Below are 16,131 nucleotides of genomic sequence, written 5' to 3'. Positions count from 1 at the left end.
AGCATGGAACAAAATCTAGTGTTGGTACTTGTGTGGGAACCGAATAAAGGATGTGCATGGCTGGATGGGAAGGGGAATTATGAAGGGATCAGTTTGTGTAAGTATAATGGCCAAGTAAGGACTAGAAGTGATCCCTTAAGTTCCAGAGGAGATAATATAGGGGTTTTAATCATGGGATTAATCCAGGAAATCTTGGGAATTTCCTCTTTTTAAATACTCACTTTGACATCATAGGGCAAATTTGAGAGGAGCTCTATCAGAAAGCCCCATTTAAACCTGCCTGCAATTTAGACAAGTCAGGGGTGCCTCCAATGTTCTTTTCACTTCCCACATTGGCCACTGTATGTATGGGATCCCCTGAAACCGCTATAAGTATCTGAAATTTCAGGACTTTTTGCTATCTAAAATTAATCATCCTATTATTAAAAGCACATCCATTATTATAAAGTAATGATAAACAACAAGGAAGTCATGAAGCCTTCTGATAACTGTTTTATAATATTGTTTTATAACAATGTCTAATCATGAGATAATCAGGGATAGTTTTTGAGCAAACATATTATACATAAACATGTATAGCCATTTTTTCATACAGCATACCAAGGCTGTTTGCATAATTCTAAAAGCTGTATATGGAAATTGTCATACAACTAACTGTAAAATATGCAGTCCATACCTAGGACACAAAACCTAGACATATTTCAAATAAAGAATCTGGGAAGCACGAGTGGAGAGGCATTTTTTTTCTACATCCACCCTAGATACTAGGCCAGAGAAGGCAAAAAGAATGTAAGACTGACATGATATTCCCTTTCCTGTATAAATGGCCTAATTAATAAAGCATGGCATCACTAATTAAACACAGCATTCTTTGCTACTGAACACAGGGATAGCCTCAGATGCTTATTAATACCCTGTTCTGAGTAACTTCAATCAATAAGTAGTTGCCCTCAAATTATTATCTATTTGCCATCACGTATCTAACATCATCTTCTAGATACCAAGAGTGGAGATGAATCTCATGTTGGAATAACTTCTTTTTAGGATATCATCTGCTCAGCAGATATCTGTATTCCTGGTAAAGTCTCTTGATTGTGACTCTGAAAGCCAGCAGCTCACCATATCAAATAACAAGAGGGATTACATGAGAACTTTCAGAGGGAAAGTCTACTTACTATACACAAGACATGGAAGTGTTCTCACTGTCTTAAAGCCATACATAGGTGAAATTGACTGAGCAGGGGAAAAGAGTAATAGAGAGTACACACTCTGGTCAAAAATACCTGTATATTCATATCCTAGTCAATACTTGATAGCTCTTTGCTCGTTTCCTTATCTGGAAATTATGGTAAAATTATGATAAAAGTATCTTTCTCATTATTGTAAGAATTAGTAGTGCACTTAGAATTTGGTAAACAGATGATATATAAGTTTATATTATTGGAAAAAACAATCTTTTATATAAATTTAGTATTTTTATACAAACCTGTAAACTCTCCTGAGATCTTCACTGCCGTTTGAGTAAATTAATAGATTTTTCACATATAGTAGCATCTCATATACAAGCTCTTTCCTGTTAAGCTCTTTTATTTCCTTAACAGTGTAAAAAGATAATTTCTTTTTGTCTTAAAAAAAAAGAATAGGAATTTTACGTATCTCATAGGTTTCATTTCGTTCACACATTCATTCTTCCTATAAATGATTATTAGCCAGGTACTAATTTCAATTTATAAAGGCTTGACCGATTTGTACTAGTAATCTTCAGTTTCATAGATACCCTGAGGCCCATATTTAACTTAAGTGTATTGCTACATTCAGCAACTCTCTAGAGTAAGAATCCTATGCAACAGAATATTGTTCTAGGCAACATCTATAATTCTCAACACAAAAATCATTTAAATACACACTACATGTTGCATTTTTAAAAATGTGCATGAAAATATATAATAAATCTTTTTGTAGAAAAAAAATTGTGAGAAAAAAACATTCTGAGTCTAACATCAAGACTTATGAAGATATCACAAATAATTGAAGCTACAGTTAAAACTTGCTAGCAACACAGTATTGGAATATCAGATAAAGGTGACAGTTTGTAGAAAGTTCTGTCAGGACTTCCTCTGAAGCATCCTTCTCCTCAGAGCCACAGCACAAGAATGTGCATCCAGCTTAAGGGGAGTCACTGAGATGCCAAACAAATGTGCGGGCTTCAGTGACTCACCCACAAGAATGCTTCACAGCTATGACAAAGTGTATTGTATGGTTCTTCCTCCATCCTTTAGAAAAATCTCTCAGTGAAATATATCATACCAATTTTAACATAGGTCCTTTAGGCTATAACAGATTAAAGGACCCTTAACTTTTAAAACTATTCAACTGAGCTCAATTCCTAAAACATCTCAAGAAAAATGGCTCTTATGCCATTGTTTGCGGTGGGTGTTGATAATGACCCACCATCAGTCATGCCCCTCACCACTCATTATCTTTTTATGTTTCACTGCTTTCCAAGCATGAGAACCCTCTCTCAGGCTGCCCGGCTGTCCAGTGTTTGTGCTCTGAGTTCTTCTTCATCGTGGTTCATGGTTTTCTCAGAGGAGACAGTTGAGTGCTTTCCTGCTTCCTGAATTTGGTGCACTTTTCACCAAATATATTCTGTGTTTTATCTTTATGTTTTAAATTGCACTAAACCAAAAGGAATGTTCATTTATTCTAGTTGAAAATATATACAGGCCCTGTAACAAGTTTCCAGAAAAAACATTACGCCTTGATGTTTCACAATTATAAAGATCCATAAAATTTTTCCCTTCAATTTCAAAAGGTTGGCCAGCTTCATCAAGATATGTGCAAGTCATCCATTTCTACTAATACAACAAAGCATCAAACACTTATGCTGCTCAGTTCTTTAGGGCAACAGCTGACCAGCTTCCCTGGCTTGTTCATACCAAAGAAATAATACAGACTGTAAAAACACATTCAAAATTTGTATTATCAAATCTGCTTCAGACCTTTCAAAAATTTCAAATTGCTCAAGTCCAAAATCCTGAAACATGTCCTAAAAGGCCCTATGTGATCAGTACCTGTCCATTTCTCCAGTCCCTTCCACAATGCTCCAGTTAGAATAGCTTTCCAAAAAAAAGAGAAAGAGGGGCTGGGGATATAACTCAGTTGGTAGAGTACTTGTCTCACATGCATAAAACCCTGGGTTCAATCCCCAGCACCACAAAAAAAAGAAGAACAACTTTGCTAAAGCTATTAATTATAAACACTTTGGACTATTTCCTATGTGGTTTCCACTTTTCCTATAATAATCAATGAAAAACAATAAAATAAATAGGCTGATATAAAAATGGGAGTACAAAGATAAAAATTTTAACCCACTTTCTACCAGTCTTCAAATAAGAAAAAAAGTATTTTCAAGATATGGAATCTGTAGCAAAATTACCTCACAGTACAGGACATCAAGACTGCCAGTAAAAAAGTGAAGGAAACCGGAACACCCAGCACACCCATCTCACCTAACTGCTGACTTGACTGCACTGTCAGCCTGCTGCTGTCAACTGCTTCAACCTGGAATTCTCTGTGCCTAGGTCCTCCCCTCTTTGGCCTCTGCCAGAGTCAATTCCACAAGTCCTACACTTCCCTGTCTTTGCCCATGTTGCCCCCAGCCCATGGCAACAGCACCTGTGCTATTCCACGTGCCCCCAGGGCCCTAAAGCTATGATCTCTGCACAAGCCCAAGCACACACAGACCAGTAGGCCCCACTGCAAGTCCAGAAGAATGTCACTTCCACCCAGATCCTAGTCTCAGGATCACATTTGAAGCCTAAGTGCCTAGATCAACAACTCCAAAGAAAGCGTTCCCAATTTCCATAGCTCTTTCTTCTCACAAGTCTTGTCTTACCACACACCAACTGACATTTGACTCAATTACTGACCTTTAATAACTTTGTATTTTCTTTCCACCATAGGACTAGAAGTTCCTCAAGGGAACAATACAAGAAATAGAAATACCGCTCCGTGACATACAAAGAGCCCAGAACATGTCTACATGGAAGGTAGACAGCCTGTGCTTACATGCAAGCCCTATCTGACTGGCTAAAAGCAACATATGTAGACTTTTAAGTTTCTAATAAATTTACTTTTATTTAAGAATTCTATTTGCTAGACAGGTAGGCTAGATTTTTTCAAATTCACCCAGTGGACCAATACTAAAATATCTTATTTTCTGATTCTGTGTTTGCTACCAGATCTCTACCTTAACAGTGGCCTTCTTGTGGGGAGCAAGTTTATATTCTACTCCTTGTTCTCCAATTATACACTCATGGTAGGTACTCAACAAATATCTGCTAAGTGGCATATGGAATGACAAGCAGAAAAACAAGTTATACTTGGTCACATTCCAGAAGCAGCCACTACTCAAATGACTATTTTAGAAATAATTATTCAATCTTAAGTCAAATAGTTTATAGCAATGTTAAATCTCCAGGAAGTTTTGAGGAGGTAGATTTTAAAAACTGAGACATGGGTAAGCATTTATTCTTAATATTAAAAATCTATGTTAAGTGAAACAAAAATTTTAAATGCTTAAAAGATATAGTTAATTTTAGTAAGCATCTTTCCTTGTAATGTATACAATTAGAAAACAAAATTTTTATGAAGAAGCATCAATGAAAATAAGTATATAAAAGTGATAGTTCATACATTTTCATTAGTTAGAATCCCTCATAAACAAAATTTTAACTCAGTAAATGTAATTAGTTTGAATATATAAATAATAGCTACCACTAAAAGGACCTTCACAGATACTAGAAAAACTGCTTCAGAAATCAATCTAGTCAGTAAGAAAGGTATTATGCTTATTAGAATGAATTTTATGATTTCTAACTGTATTTATGAAAATCTGGCTTAACTTTTGACATTATCCAAACCTCAATTTATTTGGTTGGGTTATTGCAGAGCTGTGGTCATAAGGTCCCAGGCCACTTCAGTAACTGGCCAAACACTCTCGAGGGAATACCTTAGAGATACCCCCTCACGGTAGGGTAAACCCACCAGTAAGAATGAATGGAAAGTATCAAATGGCTCCTTGCAGACAAAATTAACATCGACTTCACCTCTTTCCAGTTACAGATGGTGTACTCATGTTTATTTATAATTCAGATCAAGGCATTCAACACATTTTCTGGTTTTCACTACCAAAAAAATGAGGTATGAAAGTTCTATGTGAGAATGTAATATCAATATTTGAGACAAAGTAACTGCAAGGAAAAGAGAGGAAGTATCCAAAATTAAGTCCCTTGTAAACTATTTCATGGGTGCATAGGTTTTCCTTTTCTTATTCATGATATGTACTAATACTTAACACAGCATTTATCAATGTTCTGCTTACTGAACTTTCTAACACTGCATGTTTTGGCAAAGTAACTCATTCCTCATTAATTTAATATGCCATTATATTATATACTAGCAGAGAAGCCATCTGTTACATGTTAAACAGTACATATGCAGTTTAATCTGAATTTTTAGGCAATCAAACCTACTAAGGTTTGGGGGGCATAATTTAAGCCCTACTTATTCTAAATATGAAATATCTCATAGTTTAATTTGAATGAAAATTGCTAGGAGCCACAGCAAAAATATTGATACAGGCACCTTTGGGTTTAGTGACTGCCAGCCAGCCATTCAAATTATGATTATGTTAAGTTACATTCATATGCTAATTGTCTCCTGCTGTTTACCTGGGTCCGTTTCGGGACTCAGGTTACTCATGTCACTCTTGTAATGGGAGAGTTCCCATTGGTTGGGAAAGGATGGTAGGAGAGTGTTCCGGGGGAAGTGGAGGCCCCCCCCCCTCAGGTAGAACACACGTGGTGGACCCACTTGTTAGGGGACGCACACGGCCTCTCACAAAATAAAACTTTGTTTCAGTTTGACTGGCTTGTGTTTTTGTGCCCAACCGGGTTGCAAGATTGCAAGCTGGCGTGCACTGACAGCCCAGCAGGGAAGCGCTCAGCAGGGGTGCGACAGCAGCGCAGCGCAGCGGCAGGAGCGGAGCTCAGCCAGCCCGCTCGGCCGGACCGGGCAGCCTGCAGCAGAAAATTAAATCTCATTTCTCAAACCATGAAAGGAGAAAAATATGTAATAACTACACTTTTTGAGTAAAAAGGGAAACTATGCATGGATTTATTGAAAAAGATTTAAGGTAGTGAGAGAACCAGTATTTCCTTATTAATTATTTGACATTTATAGTAACACTAACAGTGATACATTCTGCTGTAGAATATTTTATAATTTTTATTTATTAGAATAGTTTATTATATTTTTTACAGAAAACAATAAAAAAAATACTGATCACAAAAGAGCATTCCAAGTATAATTTGTAAATGATTTGGGTTTAACCAGTCACTCTCTGGAATCCTAAATAGCTTCCTTTAGGAAAATCATATTATAATCATATTATTGCTTTTTTATTAATCGTCCTGTTTCAAATATTATCCTAATACAAATGATAGCAAATATGGTCATGTTGACTTCCACTTTCTCAAGCACCCTTTCCAATACCACCAAGAATGATCACCAGTAATTGTTTGCATTAGAAACCAAAGGAGGCAAGATAATGCTGATTGTCAGGTAATCTGTGGTTCTTCCTCATCATGACTGGAATACATGCCTACATCAACACCTCCATCGAAAGCCTCCCAGTTTCCATAGCTCTTTCTTCCCACAAGTCTTGTCTTACCACACACCAACTGACATTTAATTCTTCAATTACTGACCTTTAATAACTTTCATATTTTCTTTCCACCAAAGGACTAGAAATTCCTCAAGGGAACAGTACAAGAAACACTGCTCCCAGGACATGCAAAGTCCTGGAATACAGGCCTGGCCGGAGGGCTGTGCAACCTCATTCCATCTTAAGAGTGCTCGTACAAGAAATGCAAAGAACCAGACCTTCATTATATGCTAATGTGCATTTAATAATTTTATTTTTATACTATGCATAAATAGAGGTATGTGGATGTTAAAATGGTTTAGTAATCTGAGTCTTGAAGGGTATCAGTTGGTCCTGTCAAATTCACTTTGCATAAAAATTAACATTAAAATATAATGTTTAATGAAATTAAATGTGAAACATAACTCTTTCTTGCCAGCTTTTTCCAAATGTTACAAAGTTATTCGATAAAACCTATTAAAAATTGCTCCTTAGCTGTTCTGAGGAAGTTTTATTACTTTATACTTTAATACTGAAGTAGTATACTAGGTTATAAATGGAAAAGAAAAAGGAATCTTGAATTTCAAAACATCACTTACAAGTTGGTTATTTGGAATTTAGGTTCAGAGGTCAATTCCAAAAGGCAATTTGACTTCTATGCACTTGAAATGAAAATTGTATAAAAGCAATACAAGTAAATTGAAAATAGTAAAGACAACCTCTGCAATTCTAATTGAGGACATGTAGCAGTCTACCTTTTCCCAAGCCCCCTTCTCTCTGTCAAAACAAAAAAATATAAAGGACTTGCTCTAGTTTCTTTCCTCTGTCAAACTTCCCTGACTCAAAAATTATAAATTTGGTCCAGGCATGGCCCCTCTGCCATACCTCCAAGAAGAAAGCAGTAAATTACGACTCTTTTCATCCAATTGTTAGACTATGCATGCCTTACCAATTTAATAATCCCAATACCTAAACAGTGCTCCACACAGTGTGTGGAATGAATGAAAGCAAAAGGAACTTTAAGCAATATAAATATGCATCTAGATTGGGTATGCTCTGTGCAAAGATCTGAAATCCAAAATCCGGAACTTTTTAATTTAGGATTTTAAGATTAGCCATGCTCAACCAGTGAACTATGCAAATATTAGAAAGTCCAAAAAACTCTGAAATCTGAAACACTTCTGGCCCCAGAATTTGGGGTAAGGGACACCCTACCTGCATCATACAATGCTTTCCCTGGAGAAGCTTTCAAATGAGATGGGAGAGAAGATAAACATCAAAACATCCCTGGCTCCACACATTCTGGTGACCATATGTCATGACAAGCATCATGATGGTTTCCTTGGAGGTTTAAAATCTAACCAATCCTAATCCATTCATTCCTTCAAAAATGCTCACAAAGCCCCCTACTGTGTGACTTGAAAGGATAGGGAATGAAGGAATTTGGTAGGAGAAATAAGGGACAGTTGAGGAGAGAAGGAAATTTTTCCAGTAAAGGGAAGGAAAAAAACCAAGTGTGTTGTTAATGAGAGATGCAAAACAGAGGCACAGAGATGCAAAACAGAGGCACCCCCTCCACACACCCCTACAGCCACTACCTCAGGATTCTGGCAAGAACTAGATGCTGGACCCCTGAGTATGCTGGTCCTACCTTGGCACAGCTTCACCATCTGCCAAATGAACACATCTATACCTATGTTGACTAACTGTAACTAGGTGTGCAGGGGCACCATCTGAGAAAGACCTTGGAAATTAAACTTCTCTGTGAACATACAATAATGACATACTATAAATATTTCTGTAGTTTAAATGAAATGTGCCATGAGTTTTCTACTATTTTAAGTGTTTGGTTTATGAGCACCAAACAAATAGTATATGCTCAATAAAATACTGACTGAACCCTGAAAACCAACCAGTAGTATGAAGCACTACAATTTTAAAAGGAAATAGTTTTATAATTTAAAATGCTCATTTGACTATAAATTTGAATTTTTATAAATGATCTTTTCTTTAAGAAGAATTTTCTACCCCTGCATATGAAGCTGATTTATCAATTATTACAAAGTGAAAATAAAACATTTATTATCAATCAAGTATAAAGAATTGCACAAATTACTTATTCTAGTACAGTACTCTTTCCTTCCTTTTCTGAATTTTATTCTGAATGCTACAGAATAAAATCATCTAGACAGCTTCAATTCGCCCACAGTCTCTAGACCTCTACAGTTAGTTCAAAACATCTCCTTTATAAAGCCATTTTTTTCTTTATGGCTCTTTATGGGAGGGGAAGATAACTGAGAAAATGTAAAACCAAACTATTTCAGTTACATGTTTCTATGCTTAATGACTGTTTAACCCCTCAGTATATATATTAAATAGTTTAAAGTATGATTTGATGGTTATAGGAAAGAGTTTAGAGATAAGAAATGATACATTTAAATATTTACAAAAAATTAAGAGTTACTTACATGGTAACACCAAAATAGTAGGTAAATTTTTAATTTTCTAAGACCTAGATTCAATTTCATATTATGTATTCTTGGTACTACATTATTGTCCCTCGTTGAAAAGCAAATTGAAATTTGCAACTTTAGGGGCTGGGGATGTGGCTCAAGCGGTAGCGCGCTCGCCTGGCATGCGTGAGGCCCGGGTTCGATCCTCAGCACCACATACCAACAAAGATGTTGTGTCCGCCAAAAACTAAAAAATAAATATTAAAATTCTCTCTCTCTTCTCTCTCTCTCTTTCACTCTCTCTTTAAAAAAAAAAAAAAAATTTGCAACTTTAGGATGTGTCTTTGGCAAAGCTGAATCCCATTTTGAAAGTGCCAAATATCTCAAACTGGTGCAACCTGTCTGAGGCTTGCAGTAATAAAATATGCTATGTCTAGCTTTATTCTTGATATTAAAGGCTATAATTGTTTTGAGAAGACAATGACTGTCTCTTATTTTCGTTCCTCTTTATTCCTCTCAATCCACACATACATTCACATTCAAAACACACACACACACACACACACACACACACAAACACACTTTTAAAACTAATTCATATTTCAGTATGAAAGCCAAAAAATTTATAAGAAAATTACAAAACATTTTCTGTACTTATAATACCATAATGTTTTTAAGCAATCACTTTTGTACTATAGCATCTTTGATATAGTAACAAAATTTCTAAAACAAATGTTATTTTTTGTTTTTAATATAGAAGTTACTCATATAATCAAAATTGTACAGATATAATTACCACTACAAAACATTCATAAAAAAGAGAAGCCATATTTGGCCAAAAATAAATATATTTAATACAAAGGCAAATATGTACAATTGTTAAATAAAATATACAAATATTTATTCAATTTCAGGAGAACAGATTTGACCTATTTTTTTTCTCATAAATATACCTGAATCCCAAGTAGTCTCTGTGTTAAAAAGAGAGCCATTTTAAGGGCTTGGTGGTAGAGCACTTGCCTATAATGCAGGAGGCCCTGGCTTCAATACCTGGCAGTTCCAAAGACTTTTTAAATTAATTTTTTTAAAAAAACTGTATTTTAGAGACTAAAAGAACAACATATAAAAGGAACCATCCTGTAGAAATCTTTGCATAGAATTAAAAGTACAGTGTGTTTGGAATTCCAGGAATCCAAAATTTAAAATAGTGACTTTCAACTCTTACTCTCTTTTCTATAGTTTAGATCAAAAGTTTATTTTACTACTGAAAATTTCATAAGGGTAAATGTTCTATTGGAGTTTATAACTGTGAAAGAAAACAAACCAATTATTCTTTTCCAACTCAGCCTATACAAAATTTAAGACTTTTTTTGGTAAAATGCAATAATGTGAATATGCCTATGAAATATCTATAAATAATATTTTCTTATCTTTATTAATAATTTTTATGGTTTGAATACAGGTAATGTTCTCTAAAAGTCTGTGTTTTCAAGGCTTGGTCCCCCCAAGGCGGTGGTGTTGGGAGTTACTGTGGACCTTTAAAAGATGGGGCCTCCCAGCAGGTTCTTATATCACTAGGGGCAGGACTCTGAGAGGACGATGGGACCCCAGTCTACTCCTCTAGGGATACATGCATGTGTGTTTGTGCTGAAGTCAAGAATCAATCTTTACTACTCACTTCTCATTCTAACTTAACTTCATCTTTTTAAACAGAATGAAATTGACAGACTCAAAATACTAACATGAGCCTATATTTTGCTTTCTGGAATGAATTAAATGCTTGTTCTTATGTACTAAGGAGCTAGAAAAAAGTTATTTAAAATTAATCCACATTCAGTCTGAATGAGATCTTACCTTCTATTTTGTTGTTTTTCCTCTTCAGCCATTTTTCTACAGTCTCTGCACTGACACTTTCAGACACAAACTCATCTAATACCTGGGGGTGAAGAGAAAGATACGCCTTCACTTTTTCATCTGTCAAACCTGTAAAAGAATTGAGAAGAACAAAATTTACCTATATGACATCTTCATATACATGAAATAGACAGTAAATGACATCATGCTAAGATCCGGTAACCTCTAACCTATCGAAGATAGGGTTGGCAAACATTGGAATGGGGAGATTTTTGCTTAATGAATAGAGTGTTTCTGTTTGGCATTAAAGCAAAGCTTTGGAAGTATGTGGGTGATGACTACATAGCATCATGAATAAAATTAATATCACTGAACTGTACATTTGAAATGGTTAAAACAGCATTTCTATAAGATATCACATTAAAATCCAGTAAAAAAGAATCTTAAGTTGGAACTTTAGTGGTTTTAAAAAAAGACATCATGCTACACATCTGTTTTCTAACAGTAAGTTTTAGTGCTCTCCATGAACCAATGTTGTGCTCTAGTGTGGTACGTGAAGCCTTAAGATATATTTGTTTTTTCAGTGAATAATTATCTCGGATTCAATATGACTAGCAATAGAAGCAAAGAGGAGAACCTAGCACTGAACCATTATAGGTGTTGAGAAAAGTTTAGTGAATATATTCCATCTTTTAGTGCCTTTCACCACAAATTCCTTCTTTTTTCTCATGAGCACTAAACTCAACGGTACAACCAACATTCAATTCAGAATAATTTTTATATTCTATGTACAGAGTGAGATTCACTGAAATAATTTTCACAGTCACAGATAATAGCTGAATATACATAAGATTTTCAAACAAAATACTCATACATGTTTTCATATTGAACATATAAAACTACATGTTTTCAAATTAATCCCAAACACAAATAGGATATGAATAATTATTCTTGGTGAGGATAACTGTTTTTTAATACTACAACTTCTCTGTGGATTGTTTCAATAAATGACTGTCTTTAGGGATGTTTTGGTGAAAAGGGCAATGGAAAATTGTGCTTCAAGACAGCAAAGGAGGAAAGGAAGCATGACTTGATGACTCTAGAGTAGGCTGTATGTTTTCCCAAACAGACAGAATTCATATGTGTTAATTAATTCTGCTGGGAACTAAAGTCACAACTGTTAGGATTCTGCAACAGAATGGTATCTCTGAGAAGGCAAAGGATTTCTTTCAGCACAGTCAGTAGCTAGTTTCCACACCCAACCTCCACACCTCCCTGAACACTGGAATAGAGGAAAGAAAAACATGAACCATCTATGTTTTACCCAGGACAAAAGAGCACACTAATGATTCAATTCGTGTGACACAGTAAAATTCAGTTTGAGAATTCTACAAGATACCAAGGACAAGAGATTAATTACATAAGAATGTGCTTGCCTGGTGAAGCAAGTTGTGTGCCTAGATACAAAAGGCTGGTCACCTACCTGACCTTCAAGAAAACAATGCACATGTCATATTGTCTTTGACTGTGTCGGCCACAGTTGAACATATTTCCATGCTTAACTCCTTGACACCTCCCTCTGCAACATTCATGGCACATCACCTTAGTTCGTATCCTAATATTGTAATTGACCTTGATTTCTGCTTCCTCCTCAACAGTCCATGATGATGTCACTACAGTGTGTGCTGGAGTCTCCCTTCCTCCCATCTCCTGGGCTTGGGTACTCTCCTATCACCTCAAGATGGAACATCCTGGTCAAAACTAAAGGAATCATCTTCCCACTTCTTCCCCAAAGAGATTTAACTCTCAATTACTATTTTTCTGTTTCTTTTACTCCCCAATTTCTCAGAAAATTAGGGTGGGAGGAGTTTCATCATAACCAACACATCTTTCCTTGTCATCTCCATTCCTCTCAATGCATTATCATAGAGTCCTATTGTCAAGTTAAATATCTGATAAAAGACTTGCATCCAAAACATACAAAGAACTAAAAACCAAAAACAAGAAGAAAACAGCACAATTTAAAAATGAGCCAAACGTCTAAATAGACAACTCACCAAAGGAAATAAACACATGACAAACAAAGGTACAAAAAGATACTCATTTGCCATTAGTTGAAGTTAAAACAAGAAAAAGATTCTACTACTGACTTATTACAATGGCTGAAGTCTAAAAAACTGAAAGGAGTAACTGTTATATGGACATATAGCAACAATTCTCATCTGTTGCTGATAAGAAGAAAAAATGTCACAATTACTTTAGGAGACTATTTGGAAGTTCCTCACTAAGTTAAATATCATCTTTCTGTATTCCCTAACAATCACACAACAATACCTAATCATATTAGGCAATATTCAACTGATATAGACTCATGCCCACATGAAACCCTGTTTGAGAATGTTTCTGGACAGCTTTATTCATAATCAACTAAATCTGAAAGCATCCAAGCTGTCCTCTAATAAGCATCTACACAAACTGTGGTACATCTATAGAACTGTGATCAGGCAATACAAAAGAAAACAGCTAACAAGTCATGAAATGACATGGAGGGGTCTTAAATACATCCAGGCTTGCAGGCTACATGTTATATAATTGCAACTACACACATTCTAAAAAGGTTAATATGTCCTTGCAGGACACGTTGGTGCATGCCTGTAATCCAAGCACCTTGGGAGGCTAAGACAGGATGTGAGTTCAAAGTCAGTCTCAGAAAAAAGTGAGAAACTAAGCAACTCAGCGAGACCCTATCTCTAAATAAAATGCAAAATAGGACTGGGGATGTGGTTTAGTAGTCAAGTGCCATTGAGTTCAATCCCTGGTACCTAAGAAAAAAAAAGCTAAACTACAGAGATAGTAAACAATCAATATTTGCAAATTTTCAAGGAGAAGGGAGAAAGACTGAATGGATGCAACACAGGAATATTTTAGGGTGATAAAAATATTCCATATTGTACTGTAATAGTGAATATGAGACACTAAGCCATTTGTCAAAACCCATAAAACTTCATAGCACGAAGACTAAACTATAATATGTATAATATGCACAAACTTTTAAAATCACTTTCAAGATCAGGGATAGAAAACAGAATCTTACAAAAAAAATCTAAAGTCATTACAAATGTAGGAAACAATCTCACTGAAGGGAATAGAAGGGATAAGGATAAGGTATTGATCAACATAACCCTGGGAATGAGCAGAGTCTGTAAGACCAAATGCAAAAACAAACAAACAGACAAACCAAAACCTATACATAAGCTCTGTGCTCTAGTGGCTAAAGCTGTTAGCCCAGTGGGGAAGAGCTAACAATTTGGACAGTATACATACCAGGACAGGAGGAGAAATTGAGATTGACACACATGGTAATAGATTTGGAAATATCAATACAAACTCACGTGTGACTTCACAGATGCTGGTTTAATATTATATTGGTAGATATACACATATATATACAATTAGCACACATATAAACTTTGTCTTGTTATATTAGTAGACAGAGCCTGGAGCTAACAATATCCTAGTATCAAGCAGAACATGCAGCCCACAGTTTTTGGTCTCCAATTCAGGTAGAGTATTCCTTATTCAAAATGCTTGAAAACAGAAAGGTTTGAATTTCAATTTTTTTTTCAGATTTTGAAATATTTTCATACACATAATGAGATATACTGGGATAAAACCTAATTCAAACATGAAACACATTTATGTTTCATATACACCTCAAATACACACAGCCTGAAAATAATGTTCTACAGTATTTTAATATGCCTGTATTTTAACTGCATCCTGTTACAGGAGGTTAAGTGGGATTTTTGACTTGTGATTTCAAATCAGAGCTCAAAAAGCGTCAGCCTATACCTGATTTTAGTACACAAAGAGAAAATATGTAAGATAAACTTGGAGCAGCCAATGATTAAAAACCTGTTACCATAACAATTTATTATTCTGATAAAGGAGATCTATAAATCCTGAAGCACTTATTGTTTCTAAGTATTGTATCTGAATATCCATAAAAGTTCTTTTTAAGAATAACTATCAAATCAGAGGCTAGAGAATTATTATTTTAAATAATTCTGAGGATAAATTTAGATGACTAACTTATAGATACTAAAAGACACATTGTTGGAAAAAGGAAAAGCAGTAGTTTTCAATTGGTAACTCTACTATCCTGACTATGGAGAAGAATCCTTCTTTTCTGTGGTATTAAAGAAGCAGTCAGAACACATGGCAGAAGTCTAGCATGCTCTCCCTTTAACATGGAGGCACCTGCACCCTGGTCCCCAAACTTCCATTTCATAGGCCCCTTACACTACCTTCACCCAGGTCTTCTTAACCTTAAGAGAATTCTTAAGGATAAGAAGTAGGTGTCATGTCAAAGTAGGTGTCATATCCTCAAGCTCTCTGTCCCATGCCCTGCCACAGAAAAGGGGAGAAAGTTAAATTCCCATTATCTCACTTTAGCTAAATTCAGTTGGATTACAATAAACCTTATTTTTTAATTCTAAGGAATATATGACTAATAACCCTTTCTCTGACTTACCACACTAATATTCTCAATTTTATAATTCCCTCTATCTAGTCTAGGTATGAGCAGTAAGTAAAATCATTTTCACCTTTTTAAAAATTTAGTCTAATTCTTAAGTAGATTTTTAAAAATTCCATGTACAATTGTCAAAGAACAGCTGAACTGTGTGTAGCTAAAATTCATGCCCAATGAGGAGCAGATGACGGAGTATAAAGATTTAGTTTGATACAAGATTTCTGCGGGCATTATTGCTGCTTAATCTGGATGTTACTAAATAAAACTGGTTAGGAAATTTTGGTTTATTTGTTTTTGCTTTGTTTTTGTCATATATGAACCCAGGAATTAATAATTAATATTTATGAAACCAGATAACAGTCCAACTTCAAACAGATGTTTAAGAAAAAAAAAATTCAGTAGCTATAAAACACTCCCTCCAATATGGCAAAGCTCCTATACTTGGTTTCCAGTGAGAAGAGACCCAGGGACTTCAAACTCTTGGCAGCCTGAGAGATCCTCATAGTCTCCACAAACCTCAGAGCTGAGTGTGTATACAGATTACTTTAAAATTCTTATTAGTTTCAAGAGAGTTCCAAAAT

General features: G+C 35.3%; 1 protein-coding gene across 1 annotated transcript in view; it reads right to left on the bottom strand.

Annotated features, from left to right (window-relative positions):
• The window catches only part of Pde10a (phosphodiesterase 10A), a 261,069-nt gene that overhangs the window by 134,926 nt on the left and 110,012 nt on the right, over window positions 1-16,131 (bottom strand). Inside the window, exon 2 of the mRNA XM_026393143.2 lies at window positions 11,017-11,145. Within this exon, the coding sequence (XP_026248928.2) occupies window positions 11,017-11,145 (129 nt within the window). The remainder of the gene's footprint in view (window positions 1-11,016; window positions 11,146-16,131) is intronic.

This window comes from Urocitellus parryii, chromosome 8 (assembly GCF_045843805.1).
Source record: "Urocitellus parryii isolate mUroPar1 chromosome 8, mUroPar1.hap1, whole genome shotgun sequence".
NCBI classification, from domain to species: domain Eukaryota; kingdom Metazoa; phylum Chordata; class Mammalia; order Rodentia; family Sciuridae; genus Urocitellus; species Urocitellus parryii.
This window is presented reverse-complemented; position numbering and strand designations above follow the sequence as displayed.